The sequence below is a fragment of the Meles meles genome, chromosome 1 (assembly GCF_922984935.1).
Source record: "Meles meles chromosome 1, mMelMel3.1 paternal haplotype, whole genome shotgun sequence".
NCBI classification, from domain to species: Eukaryota; Metazoa; Chordata; class Mammalia; order Carnivora; family Mustelidae; genus Meles; species Meles meles.
In genome coordinates, this window is record NC_060066.1 from 45,613,246 (window position 1) to 45,626,704 (window position 13,459).

General features: G+C 36.3%; 1 protein-coding gene across 1 annotated transcript in view; it reads right to left on the minus strand.

The window, feature by feature from the left end:
- The window catches only part of NECAB1 (N-terminal EF-hand calcium binding protein 1), a 201,341-nt gene that overhangs the window by 104,217 nt on the left and 83,665 nt on the right, over positions 1 to 13,459 (minus strand). The window contains exon 5 of the mRNA XM_045981674.1: positions 2,393 to 2,490. Coding sequence (XP_045837630.1) covers positions 2,393 to 2,490 — 98 coding nt within the window. The remainder of the gene's footprint in view (positions 1 to 2,392; positions 2,491 to 13,459) is intronic.

The following is a 13,459-nucleotide window of genomic DNA, read 5'->3' on the forward strand; positions in this document are numbered from 1 at the left end:
TTAAGTCTTTAGCTGTGCTCTCTTGTTTTAATTTTAAAGAGCTCTTCAGTGTTCCATTTGTTGCCCTGTTTTTCATGGAAACAGTGTCTTCTCTTGTCCTCCGAGTTGGCTGAGGAGACTGACTGGGAGTTTTCATCTTCAAGTAGAGCCCCCTGTGTTACTTTGTGCACTCCTTCCTCCCTCCCTCCCCCCTTTTTGGTTTGTCTTGGTCTCTGTCTTTCCTGTAATAAGTCTGGTGATACTTGGCTAACGGTGCATCTTTAAGGATGGGCTATGGACAAGATTTTAAGATTCAAGGGGAGAATAGGGAGATCAGGCTGAGCTCTACCTACCACGAGAGAGACTCTCAAGTGATTGGTAAGATTTCTCAGAGACAACCTCTCCCTATCTGCCATCTGGATGCCAACCCTCTGAGTGGTCAACACCCTGGGAGTTAAATTCCGGGTGGGGTGCATGGGGTGAGGGGAGCTGGAGGTCTTTTCATTTGGTTTGTAAACTTTTACTTAATCTCTCAGCTGTGGTGACACACCACCCCAGGGCAGAGACCCTCTCCTTTAACCCTGTCAGGGAACAAGCTTTCTAGCTGGCTGGATCAAGAGGCAACTGCTCAGCTGGGTGGAGAAAGGCAGGGAATCACAGATTTCCAACAGGTCCCCCTGTTTTAGCTCAACAATTCCCACCCTTTTCCAGTGTCAACTAGTGTCACAAGTTCCTTTCTAAGAACCAAGCTGGGGCATTCTGCTTTCCCACTACAAGTCAAGCCATCAAACATGTCAGGTCTGCTGCCAAGGACCACTTGTTCACTGGATTTCCAGTTCCCAACTTCTGTTACTTTCCCATTAAAAAGATCTTATTTTAGTTTTCGTTGGGGGGCTTCAGGAGCAAGCAGAGTTCAGTGATGTACACATAAGTCTGCTGTCTTTATCCAGAAATTCCATGTAAGCTTTAAAAAATATATATTTCTTGTTATATATCTCACATCCTAAAATATTTTTTGATAGACAATTCTCATCTCTCTTGAGCCCTCCATAGTAGTCAATGCTATCAACCACTCTGTGCTTCATGGAATACTGTTCCCAACTCTTGGACACCATGATCTCCCAGATTCCCTCTCTTCTTTCTACCCACTCCTCAGACTCTCATGTTGGCTCATTCTCTTCCACCCACCAACAAAAGTTGAAGTTCCTTAAAGCTCAGTGTTAGATCCTCTCCATTTTCTACTATATATTCTCTCTCTAGTTGATGTAATTCAAGTTCTTTAAGTATTAAGAATCCACAAACATTTGTCCAATCTAGACTTCACGTCTCAGATTCAGAGCCATATATCTAATGATTTACTTCAATTTCCTTAGATGTTCCAAAAGCAGTTTAGATTCAACATGTCTAAAAGTGCACTTACAACCTTACCTCCTCAAGCCCGGTTTTCTTTCAGCATTCTCTATTTAGATAATGCCATTACCCAGGCATATAAGCTAAAAAACAGGATTCATCCTAGACATGTCTTTCCATCCACCATATCATTCCTTCTCCAAGTTTTACTGATAGGATCTCAACTTATATACAGTTAAGTTCCTTTTTTCCATATCATCTAACAATACCTTTAAACTACCCAAATCTCTCCCCTGGGTTAGTGAACTAGCTTCCTCACTCATCTTCCTGAACCTATTCCCCATATTCCCCACCCACCCTAGTAATCTCAAGCTAATTTCTTACATGACCTTTCAAAAGACTGCATGAATTTCCATATCTTTGCTGAAAATATGGCTGACTTTTTTGCCTCTAGGATACAGTTCTAAATCCTCAGGTTCACCAACAAAGTCCCGACAAGTACACCTCCTCTCTACCACATGTTTCATCTCACATCATGCCACTCCTCAGTGTTCTAGACTTTAATAATAATAAAAAATAAAAATAAAAAAATAACAAATAATAAAGACTATATTTACTTGAATGCCCTGTGCCTACCCCAAACCCCTTCCAACACAGAGCCTTTGTACATGCTGTTCCATGTGTCTGTTTCACCCTTCCCTAGCTATGACTTCATCTGTAATTGCTCAGGTGTCATCTCCTCCAGCCCAAATCAGGTGCCCCATCTTGCGCTTCCCTCTGTTGTACTATATTGTAATTACTTGTTTCCACACTTATCTCCTGACCACAGTTAAGAGCTGTTTGAACAGCTCTTTGTATCCTCAGCAAAGAGCACAGATTCTGGCACCTAGTATATTATAATTGTATTGTGCATGACTACAATAGCTCATTTAATAAAGAAAGTAAGTTATCAGTGATAAAAACCAATGTAAACTTTTATGATACATTAGGAAATAGGCAGGATTTCCAAGAAAATTTTTTCAAAGAAGATATTTACAGAAAATAAACACCAACATTTCCTTACTTTTTTTGTTTTGCCCATTGCCTTCAGGATGGAAAGATTTAGGTCTTCAAGAGCTGCTAGTACATTCTCATATTCACCCAAATGCTGAGAAAAATATTCTGAAAGTAAAAATATTGAAAAAAATCATGTTTGCATTTAGATGTCATAAAATAACTACAAAATCAACTGATGATATACTCCATTAATGTGTAAAACAAATAAAGTGTTGTAACTGAAAACTGGAAGGTTTTCATAAGAGACTAGTGAGTCAATATAGCCATTTCATTAAAATAAAAAAAAAAAAACTGAACAGTTACATTATCCTTGAAGAAATGCTCTTACAAAAATAGGAAATAAATGAATCTGGATCTATAGACAAGACTGTTACAATAAAAAATTATTCTCAACAGCATGTTATTATAGCACTCATTACAATAGTAGCTTAAGCAAAAAATTAAACTACATTTTATTGTTTCTCCAGGGAGACATTTAAACAAGGTAAACTCTCGGGGCGCCTGGGTGGCTCAGTGGATTAGGCCACTGCCTTCGGCTCGGGTCATGATCTCAGGGTCCTGGGATCGAGCCCCGCATCAGGCTCTCTGCTCCGTGGGGAGCCTGCTTCCTCCTCTCTCTCTGCCTGCCTCTCTGCCTACCTGATCTCTCTCTGTCAAATAAATAAATAAAATCTTTAAAAAAAAAAAAAAAAACAAGGTAAACTCTCTCATGGTTAAGAATTAACAATGGTACAAAGCACAAGGATGGGCAGAGCAATAATCTGGGTAGAGCAAAATAAATAATCTCAGCAAAGCAAAATGGATGTTAATCAGATTTTTCAATTGGTAGGGATAAATAATACATTGGATGTTATAGTTAGGAGTATGGGATATAGAATGTTCCCAAACAAGTTGAAGTATAGGAGAGATAAATGCAAACCTCATATTTACCTATAGAAATCTATATATTTCTGAAATGAGAGATCTGGCCTAGGAAGTAATATATTGAACAGACCTAGAACTTTCAGTCACTAGAAAATCATTAGCCCTCACCATTCCTGTGAACTCATCTTTGGATGAACAGTAGTTCATTATTGCCTCTCTTTAACATGCCATAATTACTTATGGAATCAAGTTGAATGAGAAGAAAAATCAACATAAAGCTATTTGAGATCACTGGGATAAATTTCAGCATGTTTTATGGAAACTTTGATACTCAAGATGTAATTATTTGTTGACATTGACACTAATAACAAATGGGAAGTACCACTGAATGATTTATTAGCAAATGTGCAGAAATCATCTGAGAAGAAAAAATAAACACAGGTGAGCAATAAATCAAGTCTAGATTATCATTGTCAAATTATAATTTGTGTACACATGGATTAAAAATGCATGGCATATTTTTGACAAAAAGCAAATGCATTCCTGACTATGCATTACTTAAAAAAATGTATGGTACAGGGGCACCTGGGTGGCTCAGTGGGTTAAAGCCTCCGCCTTGGGCTCAGATCATGATCCCAGGGTCCTGGGATCAAGCCCCGCATCATCAGGCTCTCTGCTCAGCGGGGAGCCTGCTTCCTCCTCTCTCTCTGCCTGCCTCTCTGACTACTTGTGATCTCTCTCTCTAATAAATAAATAAATAAAATATTTTTAAAAATGTATGGTGCAGATCATCTCACATAAAGCTTCTTTCAGGAAGGGATTAGTTGGAAAATAAATAAGAAAGCAGATATTTCTTAAATACCTGCTTGAGAATAATGTTTTAATTCTTGGCTCTGATACTGATTTTCTGTGAGTGCTGACCAACATATCTGACCTTGTCACCATTATTTGCAACAAAATTGTTTATGAACTAGCAAGCAGCTAATATGGCTACAGAATATTAACTTTGACAAAAATAATTAGCAGAATAGAACCCACACTAAGTTGAAACAAGCAAAATGTATAAAGAAAAATGGAAAAAAGTAAAATTGTTAGCATATTTTTAATATACACAAAGACTCAAGAAAGACTGTAGTAGGGATTTCAAATGCAAGAAGACAGAATATATTAAGTGAAAAACAGAATTTAGTGCTTAAAAATAAGGGTTAAAAAAGCAAAACATGAAGGAATACCATCTTTTAAAATATTTTCATAAACGAGGTATCTGACTTAATCAATGAAGTTCCCCTGGAGAGACTATAAATTGCCTTTCCACTGTGAAATCAAGTTTATGAAGGTACATGCTGAAAAATAACATAAGAAGACAATGAATGAGGTTTCTGAGCTTACACCTATCTAGACTACCTTCCTTCATTTATTCAGCTACTCATTCATCTCAGTAATCAAAAAAGTTAGGAGAAACAAAAATTACCCCCCCCCCCCAAGCAATATACTAGAACACAAAGAAAATAACTCTCAAAATAGAGAGAACTACAACACCCAAGCCCTGGATAGGAGCTTAAGGATAAGGGTTATTTTGAGGTGGTGTAGGTCAGTGCCACTCAAATTGTTTTATAACTTAGCAGTGGGCATGTGCCCCAGTGCAAGTAGGGCTCCAATGAACTCAAAGAAAGAATTAGATGAAGGAGCCAGAGACATTTAACATAGATAATAGGAGAGATTCCTACCCTCTACTTCATGATGGGGAAGTTTCATTTAGTCATTCTAAGACTTAACACACATTTATTTAGTGCTTTCTGTGTGCCCGATGGGTTATATTAGGAGCTTGGAATACAAAGGAGAAAGAATATTTAAGGATCCTATAACCAGGTAGGGGAAATAAACATTGCAACAAAAAACTGCTATACATATGGTCATTATTCCAGAAAATGGTTCAAGAAATCAGGTACAAGATATAACCAAAGTACAGGGCAAAGCAGGGGACATCCCTGTATTACCTTGCTCCTGTGGCCAGGGGGCTCACATCTGTGGGTCCTATAGGGTCATGGAGAAAGTTCTTAACCAGGTAGCTCCATACCCCCATGGCAAGCACAGAGATGGCAGACTGAAACACACCATAGTCTTTCTGAGAAAAAGGCCCACTAGCTTATCTTCATCATTATGGCATGAGAGGTAGGCTTGTAATTAAACGCACATCTAGGGGCCAACAAAAATCTTCTCCAGAGACTGTGGATGTTGCATCACCATCTATGTGTCCCCTCTTAGGACCCCAGGTCATAGGTGTCTTTAAAGAAAAGAGCTTATGGACACATTTGGCACCCAGAATTTTGGGGCTGTTGCCAAGAGAGCACATCCCTTGATAGCCTGGCTCTGATGGCCCACAGGGCTTGGGTTCATGAGTTCAATAGGATCATAGCAAAGAAAGAAACAGTTCTTAAGTGGTTATCACCCAGTGATCTGTGCAGAGGGAGCAACAGAGGTAACCATCACCTGGCTTCCCCTGAAAGGTTAAAAGCTGTTACTTAAGGGTCTGGTGCTGTAGCCTAACTGTTGGTGTTGACTGAGATCCTCCTCTTTAGGACACTGACCAGTCGTGGCACACCCGCAATTACTGGGAATGACTAGAATGAAGTAAGCTACTTGAACAAGATTTGAGAGCAACAAATAGCTAGCGGAAGGTTGAAAAATAAGGTACACCTCCTGTATGAGAATACTCCTTCAAGACTGGAAGAGGTGTGGGGGTTTTTTGTTTTTGTTTTTTTAATCTAATGCATAGAAACCAACTCAGAGAGTCAAGAAAAAAAAAAAAAAAGAAAGAAACAGAGGAATATGTTCCAAATGAAAAAATAAGTAAATACTTCAGAAAAAAGAATGTAATAGAGATTAGTGATATATCTAATAAAGAGTTCAAAACAGTGGTTATAAAAATTACAGCCAAACTTGGAAGAACAAATGAATAAAGTTAGGATTTCACAAAGATACAAAATACAAAGTACCAGATAGAAGTCACAGAATTGAAGAATCCAGTAACGGAAGTGAAGAGTACAATAAAGGCCTTCAAAAGCAGACTAGATGAATCAGAAGATAGGATCAGCAAATCTCAAGAAAGGGCAGTGGAAATTGTCCAATCAGAGCAGCAAAAATAAAAAGAAAAGAAAAAGAGTATAGGACATCATCAAATGGACCAATATTTATATTATAGGGGTCCCAGAAGGAGAAGAAAGAGACGAAGGGGAAGAACCCTTGTTTGGAAAAATAATGGCTGAAAACTTTTCCAACCTGGAGAAAGGAAACAGACATACAGATCCAGGAAACCCATTAAGTTCCCATTAAGGTGAAGCCACAGTTAAACTCACCAAGACACATTATAATTAAACTGTTTAAAGTTAAAGGCTAGGAGAGAATCTTAAAAGAAGCAAGAGAAAAACCAACTTGTTAGGTACAAAAGAACCCTTATAAGACTATAAGCAGATTTTCAGCAGAAACTTTGGAGGCCAGAAGAGAGTGGCATGCTATATAAAGGGAAACGTATACTAGAATTCAGAATAATCTCATGTTGGAAAGATGGAGGGTTAATCACTTATAAAGGTAGTACGAAGGTTAAAAGATAAAAGTGTTCAAATAATGATAACTATAGTCACTTGTTACCAGATACACAAGATAAAAATATGCAAATTGTGACATCTAAAACATGACAGGTTTCACGGGGTGAGGGAATAAAACTGTAGAGCTTTAGAATGTATTCAAACTTAAATTGTTATCAAGTTAAAACAGACATTTATAAATTGTTTTATGTGAACCTCATGGTAACCACAAAGCAAAAACCTACAGTAGACACACACACACACACACACACACACACACACACACACACACAAAGAGAAAAAAACTAAATATACCACTACAGAAAAAGATCAAATCACAAAGGAAAAAAGAGAAAAAGAAAGGAACAGAGGAACTACAAAACAGGAAACATACAACACATAAATAAGCACATACGTAGCAATACTTACTTTAAATATAAATGGGCTAAATTCTCCAATCAAAAGACAGAGTGGATGGATGGATTTTAAAAATTGATCTATATATTGCCAACAAGAGACTCATTTGAGATATAAGAACAAGAGACTCATTTGGATATAAGAACATAGACTGAAAGTGAAGGGATAAGAAAAGATATTCCATGCAAGCAGAAATCAAAAGAAAGCTAGAGTAGCTATACTTATATCAGATAAAATAAACTTCAAAACAAAGATTATAAGAAAAGACAAAGAAAGTTATTATGTAATGATAAAGGTTCAATCCACCAAAAGAATATTACATTTGTAAACATGTATGCACATAACATAGGAGCACATAAATATATAAGGCATATATGAACAGATCTAAGAGAGAAATAGACAGTAATACAATAATAGTAAGGGACTTTAATATGCCACTTATTGGTCAACTGAGGAACAGATCATTCAAACAGAAAAACCAATAAGGAAACAATGGTCTTAAATGGCACATTAGACCAAATGGACTATGTATACACACATACATATTTATGTATATACATATACACACACTCACACAAACCATTCCATCCAAAAGCAAGAAAATACAAATTTTTCTCGAGCACACAAGAAACATTTCCCAGGATAAAGAATATGTTTGGTCACAAAACAAGTCTTCTTCTTCTTTTTTTTTTTAAGATTTTATTTATTTATTTGACACACAGAGAGAGAGAAAAAGCATAAGCAGGGGGAACAGCAGAGGGAAAGGGAGAAACAGGCTCTGCACTGAGCAGGGAGCCCAAAGCGGGGCTCAATCCCAGGACCCTGGGATCATGACCTGAGCAGAAGGCAGATGCTTAACCAACTGAGCCACCCAGGCATCCCCACAAAACAAGTCTTAACAAATTTAAGACTGAAATCATACCAAGCATGTTATCTGACCACAATGGTATAAAACTAGAAATCACTTACAAGATGAAAATGAAAATTCACAAATATGTAGAGATTAAAATACATGCTTCTGAACAATCATGAATTAAATAAGAAATCAAAAGAGAATGCCAAGAACACCTTAAGACAAATGAAAGTGAAAATACAACATACCAAAACTTATGGGATGTAGCAAAACCAGTTCTAAAAGGCAAGTTCATACAGCTAACTGCCTACCTACATCAAGAAACAAGAAAGATCTCAAAAGCCAACCTCTGTATCTTAAGAAACTAGAAAAAGAACAAATGACACCCAAAGTTAGTAAAATGAACAAATTAATAAAGATCAGAGCAGAAATAAATGAAATAGAGAGCCAAAAGTCAATAAATCAATAAAAGTAAGAGCTGTTTTTTTTTTTTGAAGGATAAACAAGATTGACAAACTTTTAGTCAGATTCACCAAGAAAAACAAAAAGAGGACTAAATATCAGAATTGAAAGAGACATTACAACTGATACAATAAAATTCAAAGGATCATAAGAGACTACTATGAACAACTATATACTGAAACAAGATGGACTTGGATAAATTCTTTTTTTTTTTTTAAGATTTTATTTATTTATTTGACAGACAGAAATCACAAGTAAGCAGGGAGACAGTCAGAGAGAGAGGAGGAAGCAGGCTCTCTGCGGAGCAGAGAGCCCGATGCGGGGCTTGATCCCAGAACCCTGGGATAATGACCTGAGCTGAAAGCAGAGGCTTTAACCCATTGAGCCACCCAAGCGCCCCGGACTTGGATAAATTCTTAGAAAAGAAATATATAACCTACAAAGACTGACTCATGACAAAATAGAAAATCTGCATAGACCAATTACAAGTAAAATTGATTCAGTAATCAAAACAGAAGTCCAGGACCAAATGGCTTCACTGGTGAATTCTACCAAACATTTAAAGAACAATACAAATCTTTCTGAAATTCTTCAAAAGAAAAAAAAAAGAGAGAGAGAGAGAAGGATTATTTCAAAACTCAATTTATAAGGCCATATCATCCTCCTACCAAACACAGACAAGGTCACTACAAGAAAACTACAAGTCAGCATCCTGATGAATACAGATGAAAAAATCCCTAACAAAATATTAGCTAACTGAAATTAACAACACATTAAAAGGATCATACACCATTAAGTAGACTTTTTCCAGAGATGTAAGGATGGTTCAACACCAATAAAAATCAATAAAGCATATGACAAAACTTCATGCCCATTCATGATAAAAATTCTCAAAATATGTATAGGTGGAACATATTCCACATAATGAAGGACAAATATGACAAGCTCACAGCTAACACCGTATCAGTGCTAAAAAGTTAAAACTTTTTCTCTAAGAGCAGAAAGAAGACAAGACCACTTTTATTCAACATAGTATTGGAAGTCCTAGCCAAAGCAATTAGGCATGAAAAAGTCATCCAAAGCAGAAAGGAAGGGTAACTGTCACTATTTGACAGTATATATATATATATATATATATATATATATACATATATATATATACACACACACACACACAATATATACTATATATAAAATATATTTTATGTTTTATATATATTATATATATATAAAATCCTAAAGACTCTACCAAAAAACTGTTAGAATAAACAAATTCAGTAAAGTTACATGATACAAAATCAATATGTAAAAATCAGATGCATTTCTATACACTAATACTGAACTACTAGAAAATAAAGAAAATCCCAGTTTTAGATGCATTTAAGAATATCTAAGAATAAATTTAACCAAAGAAATAAAAAATCTGCAAACGACCTATAAAAACTAAAAAAAAAAAAAAAAAAGTATAACGATGAAAGAAATTGAAGACAAGTAATGGAAAATTAGTCTACTCAGAGATTGGAACAATATTGTTAAAAAGTCCATATCATCCAAAACAATTTACAGATTCAATTCAAAACCTATCAAAATCCCAATGGTATTTTTCAGAAATAGAAAAAAAATCTTAAAATTTGTATAGAAACACAAAAGACCTTAAATATTAACAGCAATTCTGAGAAAGAACAAAACGGAAGGGCATCAAGCTTCTCAATTTAAAGTTGTATTACAAGCTATGGTAATCAAAACAGTATGTTATTGGTATAAAAAGAAACATAGATCAATAGAACATAATAGCCCAGAAATAAACCCATGCATATATAGCCAATTAATTTATGACAAAGAAGCCAAGGTATACAATGAGGAAAGGGCAGTCTTTTTAATAAATGTTACTAGGAAACCTGGACAGCTATATACAAAAGAAAAAAGAAACTGAAACCCTATCTTTTATCATACACAAAAACCAAGCTAAATTGGATTAAAGATTCAGATTTAAGACCTGAAACCATATAACTCCTAGAAGAAAACATAGATGGTAAGTTCCTTGACATCAGTCTTTGCAATGATTTTTTTGGATCTGACACCAAAAGCAAAGGAAATTACAAACAAACACATGGGACTACATCAAACTACAAAGCTTCTGCAAAGCAAAGGAAACAAAATGAAAATGCACCTTAATGGGATTGAATAAGAGCAGATATTTGCAAATCATACATCTTGTTAAGTGGTTAATGTCCAAAATATATAAAGAACTCATACAGCACAATAGCGAAAACCAACAAAAAAGCAAAATGGGCAGAGGACTAGAACAGACATTTTCCCAAAGAAGAGATACACACGGCAAACAGGTACATGAAAAGGTGCTCAGCATAGCTAATCATCAGAGAAATACAAATCAAAAGCACAATAAGATATTAACTGTTAGAATGTGGATTATCACAAGGACAGTAGGTAAGTGTTGGTGAAAATGTGGAGAAAAGCGAACCCTTGTGCAATGTTGATGGGAATGTATATTGACACAGTCACTATAGAAAATAGTGTGAAGGTTCCCCCAAAATTAAAAACAGAACTCTTGTATGATTCAGCAATTCCACTTTGTGTATTTATCCAAAAGAAATAAAAACACTAATTTAAAAAAGCCCCATGTACTTCCATGTTCAGAGCACCATTATTTATAATAGCCAAGATATGGAAGCAAGTACATGTCCATCAATGGGTAACTAGATGAAGAAACTGTAGTTATATATACAAAATGGAATATTATTTAGTCATGAAAAGATAGAAATCTTGCCATATGCAACAACATGGATAGATCTTGAGGGCATTTTGTTAAGTGATATAAGTCAGAGAAATACAAATAATGTATCATCTCACTTGTTTGTGGATTTTAAAAAAATAAACTTTTAGATACAGAAAACAGATTGCTGGGTGGGTGAAATAAATGACGGCGATCAAAAGGTACAAATTTCCAGCTATAAAATAAGCCATGGGGATGTAAAGTGCAACACAGTGACTATACTTAATAATACTGTATTAATTATTTGAAAGTTGCTAAGAGAATAGATCTTAAAGTTCTCATTATAAGATAAACTGCGTAGTGATGGATGTTAACTAGACTTACTATAATGATCATTTCATAATATAAATAAATATCAAATTATTGCTATATGCCTGAAATTACTGTTATGTTGATTAATCTCAAACTACACACTGCAGTATCCTACTGTGAAATAAAGATATTTTCAGATTAATACCCCCCCCTCCGTGCTTACCCCACCCCCCAAAAAAAATTCAGGTGAAAGAATGCTGAGGTCCACCTGCAGGGAACAGAGACAGATTCACTGAGCAGACATGACAAAGGCTGGACTAACAGATGAGTCGGACTTAATCTGCTGGATAACTAGAGGAAGGATAAACAAAGGCATGGAAGCAGGGAATCTCTTGTCATATTTGCAGGAACACATGTAGGTCAGCCTTGCTGAGACACAAAGGACAAGAATGAAAGATATTTGAGAAGAAAAGCAACAAGGAAGCAGGATGCCAAAAATCACTAATGTGAGAGGAAGCTGGATATGTTGCATGTATTCCTTGCTAGTGCTCTAAATTTATCCTCAAGTCTAGGTCAGTTTCTGACCAAGTGCATGGGAACCTTCTAGAGAATTCTTGAGCCTCAATGCTCAAGCTGTGCTCCAGACCAGCAGTATCAGTATGACCTGGGAATTTGTTAGAATGTGGCATCTTGGTATGCCTGGGTTGCTCAACTTGTTATGCATCTGACTGTTCATTTCAGCTCAGGTCAGGGGATAAAATCTGGCATTGCCTCAGGCTCCGCGCTCAGCAGGGAGTCTGCCTGGGATTCTCTCTGTCTCCCTTGCTTTCTGCCCCTCCCAGTCTCCACCTCTGCACTTTCTCTCTAAAATAAATAAATCCTTAAAAAAAAAAAAAAAAAAAAAAAAAGGAATGTAGCACTTGAAGCCCACTTAGAACTACTGAATCAGAATCCTCATGTTAATACACCCGCAGAGGATCTGTAGGCTCATATAAGTTTGAAAAGCACTGCCCTAGAGTACTCGTTAGAAAGGAATGGTGAGAAAGTCTCATCACTGAATCAAAATCTGTGGGTTAAGGCAAAGAAATCACTATGTTTTATAGATATGCCAGGATAGATCAGGAGCTGGAATAAATTTGAGAATTACTACAGGAAATAGGAAGCCATGGGACAATTTTGAAAAGTAGAGTGACCTCCTCCAATATTCTGAGAAAGGTTACCCTGGATATGCTGTGGAACATTTGAGAAATATTGGTGACACACCATCAGGAGAAACAAGAGTAGAATTAATTGCCAGGAGTGATTTTATCACAGAATAAGGACCCCAAGCCATGCCAAAGCTATGAGGAGAGGGTAGGTAGGAACTTGAAATTTCCGCAGTATGTCCAAAGATGTGGCAGGCAGGGAAAGAAGACCAGTGATGGCTTCACAAGTGACTGAGCTTGGATGGTTTTCTTCCTGTTACTGTGCTCCTGTGCCTCATTTGAATCACAATTCCAATGTGAGCTGGGCAATTCCTTTTACATCTTTTGCTTGTAGGAAACTTTTTCCTAAAGACTACAATATGATTTGCTATAGTATCAAAAGACAAAATTGAAAAAGAGCTGCATAGTTCTGTCTGGGGATAAAAAAAAACAAAAACAAAAAACAGAACCCCAAACTCCCATTCTCCAAGAACTAGAATGATTTCCTGGAAGAATCTATTTTTATTGAAACCTGCGTGTGAGTTCCATAGGCAAGAGCAAAGCAGAACTGTACAGCATATATGGAAATGTGTGGCAACGAAGTCTCATCCGTTTAAGTGAAGAATCTTTGAAAGTAAGAGTTTGAACAGTTTTATGAGAGAAT